Below are 16920 nucleotides of genomic sequence, written 5' to 3' on the forward strand. Positions count from 1 at the left end.
GAGTTTGCTACATGGACACCTCCACTTTCATCTTACTCTTCTTCACTAGGACTCCTATTGGTCAGAAGTTTATATTTTGGGGCCCTCCTATCCCTCTGAACTCGATTTTTCTTTTGGAGTCTCTTCTCTGAAGTGTGCTGAAAGCAGGAGAGTAACTGAATACGCCCAGCTTTTACATCTTTGGCCACTGTAAACCTTATGATGACATAATCTTTTTTTCTTGTGACTTTAGGTCTTTCTGAACAGCTAAGTTCACAACTGCTATTAAATTCCAAGAGAAAAGTGTTAGCGTTATCCCAAACCAACATAGCTTAAAGTTTCACCCTTTAAGAATTAAAATACACACTCACAATTCGAAAACCATGTAAAGCATTCCATCTGAGCTATATGTCTCCAATAACTCTACAATGTGTGGATGTTTCAGCATATGACAGATACTGGCTTCCCGCTTTAGATCTGTAAAACAAATATACAGCATACTTCATTAGGTAGGAACAAAAGACAATTAGAGTGAATGATGAATGAATGGATGTGATCTATGGTAACATGAATACTTCTCTAACTAGAGAGATGAAATCCCCCATTTAAACTTAACTTTTTACCCTTGAAAATCTTTGACAATATAGCTTTTCATATTTTTTGCAAGCTTAAATCTATGTACAGTATAGAATAAGTTCTTATTAATAAAAAAGTATACATTTCTTAATATACTTTCCCCAAAAGTAAAATAAATATACAAATACTTTCCCCAACTCTTGTAATCAAGTCTCAGCCTCCAAATTTGTAACTCTTCCTTGATCTGCTAATAAGCTAATAACTCAATTTACTGTTTTTTTTTTACCTCTTTTTCTTAGTTTCCCCTAAATAAAATAAAAATATGTTGTCTATTCTTTAGCCTAAAATCTAGCATTTATAGACACATCAGGGAAGTTATATGGAATAGGGAGCAAAAAATACTATGGTTTAAACAGAAAAGATACTACTCCTAGAGTCCAAGTCAGAATTTTTTAAATATCATCTATGAAATGCACTGGGGTTCGGTGTGGTGGCTCATGCCTGTAATCCCAGCACTTTGGGAGGCCAACACAGGCGGATCACTTGAGGTCAGGAGTTTGAGACAAGCCTGGCCAACATGGTGAAACCTCATCTCTACTAAAAATGTAAAAAATTAGCTGGGCATGGTGGCAGGTGCCTGTAATCCCGGCTACTCAGGAGGCTGAGGCAGGAGTATCATTTGAACTCGGGAGGTGGAGGTTGCAGTGAGCCAAGATTGTGCCATTGCACTCCAACCTGGGCAACAAAAGTGAAACTCCATCTAAGAAAAAAGTGTTAGATAATTCTCAACTCTACCTACCTACTTCTTCAAAGTAACAGTGTTACTCTGAAAAACAAATCCAAATAATGTATGTAAGACTACTGTGTAAGCTCTATAATACTATTTGGAAAACAAAGTTGTTAATATCATCATCATCATCATCATCATCATCTAAAACAGTTTGGGCATGGAAATCGCTTGCCATGTCTACATGGAATAGGATAATGAAAGCCATCCAGTGCTAATAACGCTGGGGCTTTATCTGTTTGCTGATGACTAAAATATAATGGGACATTTTTATATGAGAAAGTAGAAGGAAGACAGGAAATGAAGAACAAAGGCTAAGGACGTACTGCACAAAGCAAAACAGTAACATTACCTCCTTTCTGATTTATTAATTCAACTTAGTCTTGTCAACAGAGCAATGACTGTGGATGTAACCTTAGAAGATTCATTTACATAAGGGTTGAATGAGAAAAAGAAGCCAGAAAATTTGACAAAAGAGAAGCCACAAGGAAAGAAAGAATCAATAATAAATATTAAGAAAATCAAGGGAATAGAGGAAATTAAGGTGTAAGTGTAGCTGGAGAAGGCTGAAAGCTGAGAAAGGCTCTAAGACTCAGCCAGAAAAGGTCATGAAAATTCTGGGCAAGATCGGTTTTTGTGGAGGAGTCAGGGTTGAAGTCAGTATGCAGGAGACAATTATGTCATAATCAATTAAAATTATCACACCTGTCACTGGGTTAAGTACTTAATATAGTCACTATCATTTGATGTCCCAACCACCCTGTGAGGTATGTATTTTACAGATGGGGAAACTGAGGCTTAGAAACGTGTTCAAGGTCATACAGCTATCATAAGGGTAGGTTTTGAACCCTGGCCTGCCCAGTTCCAAAGTCAGCAGTCCTTCTATTATGCCATGCTGGGTTTGAGCACGATCTTATTAGAAGAATCTGGCAGTAGGAAAGAAATTGCAGGGTTAAGGGGAAGGTTTTATTTGTTTTTTTAAAGGAAGCACTCTGTGTGTTTGTAAGTGGCAGTGATGAAAAGCCCCAAGGATCTGGAGTCAGAAAACATGGTGCTGGTCCTGCCTTTGTCCTACCACCTACAGGCTGACTGCTAACTTCTACAAATGGCTCCCTTAGAATCAATGAAATGGGGCAGTGCCAAATGATGTGGTACCTGCAGAGTCTACCAAATCAGTTTGAAAGGGCAATGTTAAGATTCAAATGAGAAAGAACAAACCTGGAGGCATCACGCTACCTGACTTCAAACTATACTACAAGGCTACTGTAATCAAAACAGCCTGGTACTGGTACCAAAACAGAGACATAGACCAATGGAACAGAACACTGGCCTTGGAAGCAACGCCACACATCTACAACCATCTAATCCTTGATAAACCAGACAAAAACAAGCAACGGGGAAAAGAATCCCTGTTTAATAAATGGTGTTGGGAAAACTGGCTAGCCTTGTGCAGGAAGCTGAAACTGAACCCCTTCCTTACACCTTATACAAAAATTAACTCCAGATGGATTAAAGATTTAAACATAAGAACTAACATCATAAAAACCCTAAAAGAAAACCTAGGCAAAACCATTCAGGACATAGGCACAGGCAAGGACTTCATGACTAACACACCAAAAGCAATGGCAACAAAAGCCAAAATAGACAAATAGGACCTAATTAAACTTAAGAGCTTCTGCAAAGCAAAAGAAACAACCATTAGAGTAAACCAACAACCAACAGAATGGGAAAAATTTTTCGCAATCTTCCCATCAGACAATGGGCTAATATCCAGAATCTACAAAGAACTAAAGCAGATTTACAAGAAAAAAACAAACAAACCCACTCAAGAGTGGGCGAAGAATATGAACAGACACTTTTCAAAAGAAGACAAATATGTGGCCAACAGACATGAAAAAATGCTCATCATCATTGGTTATTAGAGAAACGCAAATCAAAACCACATTGAGATACCGTCTCACACCAGTTAGAATGGTGATCATTAAAAAATCTGGAGACAACAGATGCTGGAGAGGATGTGGAGAAAAAGGAACACTTTTACACTGTTGGTGGGAGTGTAAATTAGTTCAATCATTATGGAACACAGTGTGGTGATTCCTCAAGGGCCTAGAAATAGAAATTCCATTTGACCCAGCAATCGCATTACTGGGTATATACCCAAAGGATTATAAATCATTCCATCATAAAGACACATGCACACGTATGTTCATTATGGCACTGTTTATGATAGCAAAGACCTAGAACCAACCCAAATGCCCATCGATGATAGACTGGACAAAAAAAAAATGTGGCACATACACACCATGGAATACTATGCAGCCATAAAAAATGATAAGTTTGTGTCCTTTGTAAAGACATGGAGGAACCTAGGAACCATCATTCTCAGCAAACTGACACAAGAACAGAAAACCAAACACTGCTTGTTTTCACTCATAGGTGGGTGATGAACAATGAGAACACTTGGGCTTAGAAAAGGGAACAACACTCACAGGGCTGGGCGGGGGGTGGTGGTGGAGGAGAGGGATGAGGGTGGGGTGGGGAGAATGGGGTGGGGATAACACTGGGAGAAATGCCTGGCATAGGCGACTGGTGGAGGGGGACAGAGACAGCAAACCACCATGGCATGTATGTACCTATGCAACAATCCTGCAGGATGCAGGATGTGCACATGTACTCCAGAGCCCTCCCCGCCCCCAAAAAAGATTCAAATGAGAAGCTGGATGTGTGGAGCCCAGCATGCAGTGGGCTGGGGGCCCAGCAGGCTCAGTGTTTACTGCAAAGGAAGAGATCAGAGGCACAGGAAAGATGCCTCCATCTCCAAAAGTAGTTAGAAAGGCACCGCAGGAGGGGAGATGTGAAGAAGCTGTGGGGTTTGTGTGGCGAAGTCATAACCATGAGGAAAGCTTTTAACAAGAGCACTGGAGGGCCAGGCTGAGCCAGACAACATCAATCACATGCCTGCAGATTTTTCCTCTCCAAGAGTGTTCTGCCTTCTAATTCTAGGAAAAGCTTAGGAATTTTATTACTCATTTTGATGTTTAGCTTCTCATTTTATTAGAACTCATCCTTTCCTATCTTCTATTTTCATCTTAAGTTCTCTCTTTCCATTCCTCTCTATTCTAATCAAAAGCCTGATTTTAACTCTATCCTATGACACTGGAGTCATGAAGTAAACAGATTTGGTGTTTGCCACAATTAAAACTGATCTTTTCTCTTCTTTTCAGTTTTCTATTTTACCTCTTTCATGTAACTAACTTGTATTTTTCCTTTTTTGAGAAAGAGTCTTGCTCCGTTGCCCAGCCTAGAGAGCAGTGGCACAATCACGGCTCACTGTAGCCTCCGCCTCCCAGGTTCAAGAGATTCTCCTGCATCAACCTCCTGAGTAGCTGGGATTACAGGTGCCTGCCACCATGCTGGGCTAATTTTTGTTTTTTTTTTTAGTACAGATGGGGTTTTACCATGTTGGCCAGGCTGGTCTTGAATTCCTGACCTCCAGTCGTTCACCGCCTCAGCCTCCCAAAGTGCTGGGATTACAGACATGAGTCAACGTGCCCAGTCTAAATTATATTTTTATCTTCACGTTCACCGTTTGCTATATGATACATTCGGTATACTGAAAGTTTGAAAACAGAAATGGATGCTCTTTAGACCCCTCCATTTGAGCCACATATTTCGATTTGGTAAATGGCTGAACAAGTCCTTGGTCTAGTCTCTTATCACCTACCCATCCTCAAAGGCAGAATTGCTGGGGGGCCAGCCTTCAAAGCAATTTAAATGTCACCAGATCTGACATTTCAGAACTAAAATCAGAACAGTTACTGGACAATATAAAACTAACAACATAAAAATATATTTCAAGTGATAAGGGCAGTGATGCAAAAGATGGCTTCCATCTAGAAAAACTGTGGTCTCATGTTTTCCTGAATTCAAGTATTAAATAGCTCAAATAGATAAGCACAATTAAAAAAACAAATACATTATATATGCATTACAACTATAGATTCCATGAATATTAAACTCAAAACGTTTGTTTCTAAATGTGAATGTGAATTAAAGAATTATGTATTAAGTGCTATTAAGTCCATGTTGATATAGCAAACTAAAAACACGATTTGCCTACAAATCAACTCTAGAGGCAAAGTAGGAAGGAATTTGAAAGCAGATGATAAAAATATGATTTAAAGTTGTGATTATCTGACTGCTTACAGATGTTAGCACAGAATGTACCTGTGAATGACATGACCCAGGGTTACCATCTCTGTTTTGAAGTATTGCTTTGTTTATAGACTAGTAACTGGTACCTCTCTTCACACTCCTTGTACTTTCTTTTTTTTAATGAGTAGTTTTTTTAATTTCAATAATTTTGTGGAACAGGTGGTGTTTAGTTGCATGGAAAAGTTCTTTAGTGGTGACTCCTGAGATTCTGGTGCACCAGTCGCCCAAGCAGTGTACACTGTACCCAGTGTGTAGTCTTTTATCCCTCACCTCCCCTCCTACCCTTCCCACTGAGTCCCCAAAGTCCATTGTGTCATTCTTATGCCTTTGTGTCCCCATAGCTCAGCTCTCACATATGAGTGAGAACATACAATGTTTGGTTTTCCATTCCTGAGTTACTTCAGTTAGAATAGTGGTCTCCAGCTGGTCATGGTGGCTCACGCCTGTAATCCCAGCACTTTGGGAGGCCGAGACAGGTGAATCACCTGAGGTTAGGAGTTTGAGATCGGCCTGACCAATATGGTGAAACCCTGTCTCTATTAAAAATACAAAAATCAGCCAGGCATGGTGGCATGCACCTGTAGTTCCAGCTACTCAGGAGGCTGAGACAGAAGAATTGCTTGAACCAGGGAGGCAGAGGTTGCAGTGAGCCAAGATCATGTCACCGCATTCCAGCCTGGGCAAGAGTGAGACTCTGCCTAAAAAAAAAAAAAAAAAAAAAAAAGAGAGAGAATAATGGTCTCCAACTCCATCCAGGTCACTATGAATGGCATTATTTCGTTCCTTTTTATGGCTAAGTTGTATTTTCTTATTTTGTAATTTCTCAGGAAATTTAAAAAATATTTTAAAGTAATCTATTTCTGTGTTTAGTGTCCTTATATTTAACTATGTGCCTATATTTATTTTATCAATTTATTTCCCTGTAAAAAGGGAACTAGTAATACAGGTAGCAATATTTAATTTTCTAAACGAAATTAAACACACTTAAATGAAATCAACCTGCCATATGGCATTAGAACTACTATTAAGTTCCTAAAAAGTTCGGGCTATCCAACAATAGTCAAGTGAGTATCCCACCAGGGTCTACCTATCAGACTGGTCCTTAAATAAGGGAAAGTTAGGGAAGCTGGTTCAAGTGGTTTGCTTTAAAAATAACTTTCCTGTAAAGTATTATTTTACTACTATTTGTTCTTGGAGAACCAGGAGAATTCTTCATTTTATCTTCATCTGAACTTAAAAGATCTAAATTTAAGATTTAGTTTGCTCGAGACCATTCAATAAGGATTTTTTTTTGGAGCTGGGGTCTCATTCTGTTGCCCATGCTGGAGTTCAGTGGCATGATAATAGCTTACTGTAACCTCGAACTCCTGGGCTCAAGGGATGATCCCACCTCAAGCCTCCTGAGCAGCTGGGCTACTGGCATGTGCCACCATGCCCAGGTAATTTTTAAATAGTTTATAGAGACAGAGTTTCACTATGTTTCCCAGGTTGATCTTGAATTCCTGGCCTCAATCAATCTTTCTGCCTTGGCCTCCCAAAGTGTTAGGATCACAGGTGTGAGCCACTGCACCCAGCACTAATACTTTGGGAGGCCAAGGACCCAGCACCATCCAACTGAAGTATAATGTGAGCCACATATATAATTTTAAGTTTTCCAGTAGCCACATTAAAAAAGTAAAAAGAAACAGGTAAAATTCATTTTAATAGCATATTTTATCCAATTCAATGGGTACAAAGTATTATTTCAACATATAATCATACTAAAATTAATAAAATAAGTTACATTCTTTTTTTGTACTATGTCTTTGAGATCCAGCATATATTTTACACTTATAGCAAATCTCAATTTGGTCTTGCCACATTTTAAATGCTCAATAACTACATGTGGCTAGTGTCTACCAAATTGGAATGGTGCTGCTCTAGATAAACTGACTTGCTTTAATTCTTATCCTCTCTGGATTGTGAGTTCCTCTGTAATTCTTACAGATATTTATAATGTCAGTTATTCAAAAAAGAATCTAAATTCAAACAGATGTGTTTTTAAAAAATACTTTCACAGAAGGAAATCTTATAGCTTCTTTTAATAACCCAAATCCATCATTTAATAACTAAATCTAGAATTTCTTCACTATTGTTAATCTAATGCAATCTTTGAGACTTTCAAGTACTCCTCTATAAGTTCTCATTTAATTATTATTGTAATAACCCTGCATGACATAGATATACATATATATGCATATATATCTCCCCATTTTACAGAGGCAGAAACAGGTCCAGGGCTCAATGACATAAACCACAAAGCTAGTAAGTGGAGGAACCAAGACTAATAAGCAAAGCCCTTTGCTCTTTACATCACATATGGGTCTGCATAGCTTTTTTGTTTGTTTGTTTCCCATTTATTTATTTTATTGCATTTTAGGTTTTGGGGTACATGTGAAGAACATGCAAAATTGTTGCATAGGTACACACGTGGCAGTGTGATTTGCTGCCTTCCTCCCCATCACCTACATCTGGCATTTCTCCCCTTGCTCTCTCTCCCCAGCTCCCCACCCCCCACCGTCCCTCCCCTATTTCCCCCCAACAGACCCAGTGTGTGATGCTCCCCTCCCTGTGTCCATGTGTTCTCATTGTTCAACACCTGCCTATGAGTGAGAACATGCGGTGTTTGATCTTCTGCTCTTCTGTCAGTTTGCTGAGAATGATGGTTTCCAGGTTCATCCATGTCCCTACAAAGGACACGAACACATCATTTTTGATGGCTGCATAATATTCCATGGTGTATATGTGCCACATTTTCCCTATCCAGTCTATCGTCGATGGGCATTTGGGTTGCTTCCAGGTCATTGCTATTGTAAACAGTGCTGCAATGAACGTTCGTGTGCACGTGTCCTTATAGTAGAACGATTTGTAATCCTTTGGATATATACCCAGTAATGGGATTGCTGGGTCAAATGGAATGTCTATTTCTAGGTCCTTGAGGAATCGCCACACTGTCTTCCACAATGGCTGAACTAATTTACACTCCCACCAACAGTGCAAAAGTGTTCCTATTTCTCCACATCCTCTCCAGCATCTGTTGTCTCCAGATTTTTTAATGATCGCCATTCTAACTGGCGTGAGATGGTATCTCAATGTTGTTTTGATTTGCATTTCTCTGATGACCAGTGATGATGAGCATTTTTTCATATGTTTGTTGGCCTCATGTATGTCTTCCTTTGTAAAGTGTCTGTTCATATCCTTTGCCCACTTTTGAATGGGCTTGTTAGTTTTTTTCTTGTAAATCTGTTTTAGTTCTTTGTAAATTCTGGATATCAGCCCTTTGTCAGATGGGTAAGCTGCAAAAAATTTTTCCCATTCTGTTGGTTGCCGATTCACTCTAATGACTGTTTCTTTCACTGTGCAGAAGCTGTGGAGTTTGATTAGGTCCCATTTGTCTATTTTGGCTTTTGTTGTCAATGCTTTTGGTGTTTTGGTCATGAAGTCTTTGCCTACACCTATGTCCTGAATGGTTTTGCCTAGATTTTCTTCTAGGGTTTTTATGGTGTTAGGTCTTATGTTTAAGTCTTTAATCCATCTTGAGTTAATTTTAGTGTAAGGTGTCAGGAAGGGGTCCAGTTTCTGCTTTCTTCACATGGCTAGCCAGCTTTCCCAACACCATTTATTGAACAGGGAATCCTTTCCCCATTGCTTGTTTTTGTCTGGTTTGTCGAAGATCAGATGGTTGTAGATATGTTGTGTTGCCTCCGAAACCTCTGTTCTGTTCCATTGGTCTATATCTCTATTTTCGTACCAGTACCATGCTGTTTTGATTACTGTAGCCCTGCAGTATAGTTTGAAGTCCAGTAGTGTGATGCCTCCCGCTTTGTTCTTTTTGCTTAGAATTGACTTGGCTATGTGGGCTCTCTTTTGGTTCCATATGAAGTTTAAGGTGGTTTTTTCCAGTTCTGTGAAGAAGGTCATTGGTAGTTTGATGGGGCTAGCATTGAATCTGTAAATTACTTTGGGAAGTATGGCCATTTTCACGATATTGATTCTTCCTAACCATGAACATGGAATGTTTCTCCATCTCTTTGTGTCCTCTCTTATTTCGTTGAGTAGTGGCTTGTAGTTCTCCTTGAAGAGGTCCTTTACGTTCCTTGTTAGTTGTATTCCTAGGTATTTTATTCTCTTTGTAGCAATTGTGAACGGAAGTTTGTTCTTGATTTGGCTCTCTTTAAGTCTGTTATTGGTGTATAGGAATGCATGTGATTTTTGCATGTTGATTTTGTATCCTGAGACTTTGCTGAACTTGCTTATCAGTTTCAGGAGATTTGGGGCTGAGACGATGGGGTCTTCTAGATATACAATCATGTCGTCTGCAAATAGAGACAATTTGACTTCCTCCTTTCCTATTTGAATGCCCTTTATTTCTTTTTCTTGCCTGATTGCTCTGGCTAGAACTTCTAATACTATATTGGATAGCAGTGGTGAGAGAGGGCATCCTTGTCTGGTGCCACATTTCAAGGGGAATGCTTCCAGTTTTTGCCCATTCAGTATGATATTGGCTGTTGGTTTGTCGTAAATAGCTTTTATTATTTTGAGATACGTTCCATCAATACCTAGCTTATTGAGTGTTTTTAGCATAAACGGCTGTTGAATTTTGTCAAAGGCCTTCTCTGCATCAATTGATATAATCATGTGGTTTTTGTCTTTGGTTCTGTTTGTGTGGTGAATTATGTTTATAGACTTGCGTATGTTGAACCAGCCTTGCATCCCCGGGATGAAGCCTACTTGACCATGGTGGATAAGCTTTTTGATGTGCTGTTGCAATCGGCTTGTCAGTATTTTATTGAAGATTTTTGCATCTATGTTCATCATGGATATTGGCCTGAAGTTTTCTTTTCTTGTTGAGTCCCTGCCGGGTTTTGGAATCAGGATGATGTTGGTCTCATAAAATGACTTGGGAAGAATTCCCTCTTTTTGTATTGTTTGGAATAGTTTCAGAAGGAATGGTACCAGCTCCTCTTTGTATGTCTGGTAGAATTCGGCTGTGAACCCGTCTGGACCTGGGCTTTTTTTGGGTGGTAAGCTCTTAATTGCTGCCTCAACTTCAGACCTTGTTATGGGTCTGTTCAGGGTTTCGGCTTCTTCCTGGTTTAGGCTTGGGAGGAGGCAAGTGTCCAGGAATTTATCCATTTCTTCCAGGTTTATTAGTTTATGTGCATAGAGTTGTTTGTAATAATCTTTGATGATGGTTTGAATTTCTGTGGAATCTGTGGTGATATCCCCTTTATCGTTTTTTATTGCATCAATTTGGTTATTCTCTCTTTTCTTTTTTATTAATCTGGCTAGTGGTCTATTTTGTTGATCTTTTCAAAAAACCAGCTCCTGGGTTTATTGATTTTTTGAAGGGTTTTTTGTGTCTCTATCTCCTTCAGTTCTGCTCTGATCTTAGCTATTTCTTGTCTTCTGCTAGACTTTGAGGTTTTTTGATCTTGCTCCTCTAGCTCTTTCAGTTTTGACGTTAGGGTGTCAATTTTTGATCTCTCCTTACTTCTCATATGGGCACTTATTGCTATATATTTTCCTCTAGAGACTGCTTTAAATGTGTCCCAGAGATTCTGGTATGTTGTGTCTTCATTCTCATTGGTTTCGAAGAACATCTTTATTTCTGTCTTCATTTCATTGTTTATCCAGTCAACATTCAAGAGCAGGTTGTTTAGTTTCCATGAAGCTGTGCGGTTCTGGGTTAGTTTTTGAATTCTGAGTTCTAACTTGATTGCACTGTGGTCTGAGAGACTGTTTGTTACGATTTCCGTTCTTTTGCATTTGCTGAGGAGTGATTTACTCCCAATTATGTGGTCAATTTTAGAGTAGGTGTGATGTGGTGCTGAGAAGAATGTATATTCTGTGGATTTGGGGTGGAGAGTTCTGTAAATGTCTATTAGGTTTGCTTGGTCCAGGTCTGAGTTCAAGTCCTGGATATCCTTGTTAATTTTCTGTCTGGTTGATCTGTCTAATATTGACAATGGGGTGTTAAAGTCTCCCACTATTATTGTATGGGAGTCTAAGTCTCTTTGTAAGTCATTAAGAACTTGCCTTATGTATCTGGGTGCTCCTGTATTGGGTGTGTATATATTTAGAATCCTTAGCTCTTCTTGTTGCATTGATCCTTTTACAATTATGTAATGTCCCTCTTTGTCTCTTATGATCTTTGTTGCTTTCAAGTCTAATTTATCAGAGATGAGAATTGCAACTCCTGCTTTTTTTTGCTCTCTCTTTGCTTGGTAAATCTTCCTCCATCCCTTTATTTTGAGCCTTTGTGTATCCTTGCATGTGAGATGGGTTTCCTGGATACAGCACACTGATGGGTTTTGGTTTTTTATCCAATTTGCCAGTCTGTGTCTTTTGATTGGGGCATTTAGTCCATTTGCATTTAGGGTTAATATTGTTATGTGCGAATTTGATACTGCCATTTTGGTGCTAGCTGGGTGTTTTACCCTTTAGTTGAGCTGGTACTTGTTGTTCCTTTATATGTGTACAGCCTCTTTCAGGAGCTCTTGTAGAGCTGGCCTGGTGGTGACGAAATCTCTGAGTACTTGCATGTTCCCAAAGGATTTTATTTTTCCTTCACTTATGAAGCTTAGTTTGGCTGGATAGGAGATTCTGGGTTGAAAGTTCTTTTCTTTAAGGATGTTGAATATTGGCCCCCACTCTCTTCTGGCTTGTAGGGTTTCTGCTGAGAGATCTGCTGTGAGTCTGATGGGCTTCCCTTTGTGGGTAACCCGACCTTTCTCTCTGGCTGCCCTTAGTATTTTCTCCTTCATTTCGACCCTGGTGAATCTGACGATTATGTGCCTTGGGGTTGCTCTTCTTGACGAATATCTTTGTGGTGTTCTCTGTATTTCCTGGACTTGAATGTTTGCCTGCCTTGCTAGGTTGGGGAAGTTTTCCTGGATAATATCCTGAAGAGTATTTTCCAGCTTGGATTCATTCTCTTCGTCGCATTCAGGTACGCCTATCAAATGTAGATTAGGTCTTTTCACATAGTCCCACATTTCTTGGAGATTTTGTTCATTCCTTTTTACCCTTTTTTCTCCAGTCTTGCCTTCCCGTTTTATTTCATTGAGTTGATCTTTGACCTCTGATATCCTTTCTTCTGCTTGGTCAATTCGGCTGTTGATACTTGTGCATGCTTCGTGAAGTTCTCATGTTGCGTTTTTCAGCTCCATCAATTCACTTATATTCCTTTCTATTTTGTCCATTCTCGTTAGCATTTCGTCAAATCTTTTTTCAAGGTTCTTAGTTTCTTTGCATTGGGTTAGAACATGTTCTTTAAGTTCACAGAAGTTTCTTACTACCCACCTTCTGAAGTCTGATTCTGTCATTTCATCACACTCGTTCTCCCTCCAACCTTGTTCCCTTGCTGGTGAGGAGTTGTGATCCCTTGTAGGAGGAGAGGTGTTCTGGTTTTGGGTGTTTTCATCCTTTTTGCGCTGGTTTCTTCCCATCTTTAAGGATTTATCCACCTGTCGACTTTGTAGTTGCTGGCTTTCAGACTGGGTCTCAAATCTTTCAGATTGACGTTCTGTTTGTTGATGATGAGGTTATTTCTGTTTCTTGGTTTTCCTTCTGACAGTCTGGCCCCTCTGCAGTAGGTCTGCTGAGGTTCACTCCAGGCCCTGCTTGCCTGGGGTTCACCTGCAGCAGCTGCTGAACAGTAAGGGTTGTTACCAGTTTTCTTCTTCTGCTATCTTTGTCCCAGAAGGATACCCGCCTAGTGTCAATCTGATCTCTCCTTTATGAGGTGTCTCTTTGGATATATAGGGGTCAGGGAGCAGCTTGAGGAGAAGGTCTCTTCTTTATAGGAGCTCAAATGGTGAGCTGTGAGCTCTGTTGTTGTTCATTCAGAGCTGCTGGGCAGGTACGTTTAGGTCTGCTGCAGCAGAACTTATAAACTGCTTTTTGTTGCCAGGTTCTCTGTCCCAGGGATTTAGCGCTTTATTTATGAGTCTCTGTTACACTGCTGCCTTCTTTTTTTTTCCCTTCAGACCTGCCCTGCCCAGCAAGGAGGCAGCCTAGTCACTGTCGGCTTGTAGAGGCTTTGCTGAGCTGCTGTGGGCTCCGCCCAGCTGCCGAGTGAACTTCCTTGCAGTCCTGTTTATATAGGTGTAGTTGGAACTGCTTTGGCGATGGTGGCCCGCCTCTGTTGAGGCGGAGTCTCTCTGCTGTGGCAGGTTGCCTTGGCAACGGCGGGCTGCCTCAGCAATGGCGGGTTGCCTTGGCAACGGCAGGCTTCCTCAGCAATGGCGGGTTGCCTTGGCAATGGCGGGCTGCCTCAGCATTGGCCGACTACCTCTGTCGCGGCGGGCTGCCTCGGTAATGGCGGACACCCCTCCCCCACAGAGCTGGACCGTCCCGGGTTCAGCTGCGCTTGCTGTGAAACTCTCAATCCAGAGTTTCTGATTGCTGTTCTTTTGTGGGGGTGGGACCAGCCGAGCCTGATCTCCTGGCTCCCTGCCTCAGAGCCTTTTTTTTTTTTAAGTTGGTGTTCCAGTCGCCTGTTGAAGAGGCGCCGGGGTCTGTTTGTTTTCCCCTGCGGCCACTCACTGTGCTGGCTTAAACAGCGGCACTGAGGTTTGTGGCGCTTTTTTTTTTTTGCCCTGGAATCTACTGTCCTGGTTCCCTGCTCAGTCCCCTTTTTAAACAGACGAATGGGCGACTTCCCGTGGCTCCAATCGCCAGCCAAAAGGGCACCCGGACCGGTGTATTTTGTACGGAGAACCGCTGCCCCGGGGCGCTGACAAAGCAGCCGCACGGGGCAAAGCAGCGGCGCCGGCTGGCACAGCCGCGCTGGCCGAAACAGCCGCGCTGGTGACCTGTGGAGTTCCTCCACCTGGGAATTTCCTAGTCTGTGGGCAATAAAAATGCGGCATCCACTCACCCTCTGCGCTTTCACTGGGAGCTGCAATCCTGAGCTGTTCCTAAATGGCCATCTTGGATCGAGCACCCTGCATAGTTTTTATATATCCTAAGATATAATCACACAGCAGTGCTAATATATTAATACTGACTTGAATGACAGGTCATCAAGACTATTACAGAATCGGCTTATTTCAGCTGCACTATAACTAGTAATAGTCAGAAACTAGACACAGCTCTTTTCCTAACAAATATATAAGTATTCTCATTCATTTCCAAACAATGTCTAGGTTGTATTAGAAGTTCAACAGGTACACAAAATTCGCTAAGAGCTGCCCTGAACTCCAAATCCAAATAAAGAATATTCTAATCTAGTCATAGAAAGAATTAGGACAAGTATTAATGTGTTTATTTCAATAAATATTAATAACAAAATAAGTAAATGAAAGTCATTATTGACTCAACATATTTTTCCTTAGTGTACTGAAATTAATGACCAAATGATATTTTAAGAAAGGAATCCAAGCAGAACCTTGGCAGGATTATAGTAGCAAAGTCAATTTCTGCTGCTGGGTTCTACCTTTATCTAATAACCAAGCTGAAGAATAAAGATATCAGCTGCCTTTGGCAACAGCACAGGTCAGGTTGGCTTTAATGAGGCTGTCTTCCTCATTGACTTTCAGGAAAGCTGACCTTCTCAGCTAGTGAAGAGTAGAGGCCTGGACAGGCCCCCACAGAAATCTGGGTCAACTGCAAACTCATAATTTCTTTGATTTTTTTTTTTACATGTTTTACTACTAGCGCTATACATTTTATTGTCTTTTTCTACACACAAAGAGAAATCCAAGCAGCTTCTAATTTCTTTGAATTCTTGCCCACTGAAAAAAAATTCCTATGGCCCCAAATATCATCATCAGGTGAATAAAGAAAGAAAGCAGCACACTATGAATTCAGAATGTTTGACTGATGTGAAAATGTTCTTAAATAGGCAAATGCGTATTAATTAGAAATCAATCTTAAATGCATTAAGCATTTACAAACTAATGGGGTTTTGGTAATATATTTCCCAAACGGTTTTCAGTTCTGATAAGCGTAACCAATTTGTATATGACAAAAATAGAAATACAATGCTCGAAATTTAAAAGGTGCAATTGCTCTGTTGCTTTTCATTTTGGGAAATGTAAACCAAAGAGGGGAAGATCAGGGCATTTTACTATTAGAAAAACCAGACATCTATTTCAACACGGTATTCCTTACTTTATAAAAGAAAATTAGAGAAATATCAGTTTATAACTCAATTACTTTTCAATATTAAAGCCTTAAAAAGCATACCTGTTAGAGCCCGAAGGAACTTTGTGGGATGACAGAATGCATACATTTGTTAAAACTCACTGAAGTGTACAGTTAGATGGGTTCATTTTATTGTGCCTACGTTCTTCAATAAAATTTAAAAAGCAAGAGAAGTTACTGCAATAAAATGGGAATTCAACTAATATGTCAAAGTAAAAAAAATGTTCTCCATATACCTGTGCTTTATACTTTCATAATTGTGTTATCTATAATTTACTTTCTATATTTATTAACTGACAGCCGAGGAGCTCAACAAGGACATGTTGATAGGACAGATTTCCTTACTACCTACTTCTCCCCCAAACTTCCTTCTTCCAGGATGGAGCCAGCCCAGGAAATACTGACAGCAAGGCCAAAATTTTTCCCAGAAAGCAATTTGTGGTCTGTTTCAATATGTAAAAAATGAATGACTGAGGTAAAAATTCTGTATGGCATAGTGAAATAATTGAGTCTTTTTTTTTTTTTTTTTCACAATATGGGTTTCCCCATCCAGCTACGGAATCCTTTTGTCAACAAAGTCTCATAAAAATAGTATAAAACAAATTTATCATAAGGAAATACCTACCAATATGTGACACTTATTTGAAAAAGGACCAAGAAAGATAAATTGTTTCGATAAATACTTTGAAATCAGGGACACTGACAGCCCTGCAAACTCATAGCCTCAACTGTCAAATTATTTCTATATTTTATTTTGCTGGTCTACTGCCAAATGCAGATTTATACCAAGAGATAGTTGCTAAATAACAGGTGTATATAAGTTAAATAGCTTGTCTTGCAGTCCTATTTTTTTTCAAAAAGCAGAAGAAACTTGTAAAGCAGAATCACCTTCATTGGTTGAAAAGTCACAGAGGAGATACTTTTTGTACATAGTGAAACTCTGGACTGAGGGAAACAGGAATTTTGAAAAGGCCATATTTATCCTTGTTTTAATACAATTTTAAGTAATACATTGTCCTACTCTTGGACTATACTGTTTTCATTTAATCTTTTCTATAAAACCAGGAAGTACCATACTCAAAGACCTGAAAATATAGCTCTACTGTAAATTAGCAATTTTTAACTTATTTGGGGCCAGAAATCATTTTTAAAATCTGTTAAAGTAATAGATG

At 39.8% G+C, this 16920-nt stretch overlaps 1 protein-coding gene across 2 annotated transcripts in view; it reads right to left on the reverse strand.

Moving 5' to 3' along the window:
* Window positions 1-16920, reverse strand: part of CASK (calcium/calmodulin dependent serine protein kinase) — a 322704-nt gene that overhangs the window by 246872 nt on the left and 58912 nt on the right. For both annotated transcript variants that reach the window (XM_032261683.1, XM_032261682.1), the window contains exon 2: window positions 351-456. In XM_032261683.1, coding sequence (XP_032117574.1) covers window positions 351-427 — 77 coding nt within the window. In that variant the 5' untranslated portion in view covers window positions 428-456. The remainder of the gene's footprint in view (window positions 1-350; window positions 457-16920) is intronic.

This window comes from Sapajus apella, unplaced genomic scaffold (assembly GCF_009761245.1).
Source record: "Sapajus apella isolate SASKATOON/1434 unplaced genomic scaffold, GSC_monkey_1.0 scaffold125, whole genome shotgun sequence".
Taxonomy (NCBI): Eukaryota; Metazoa; Chordata; class Mammalia; order Primates; family Cebidae; genus Sapajus; species Sapajus apella.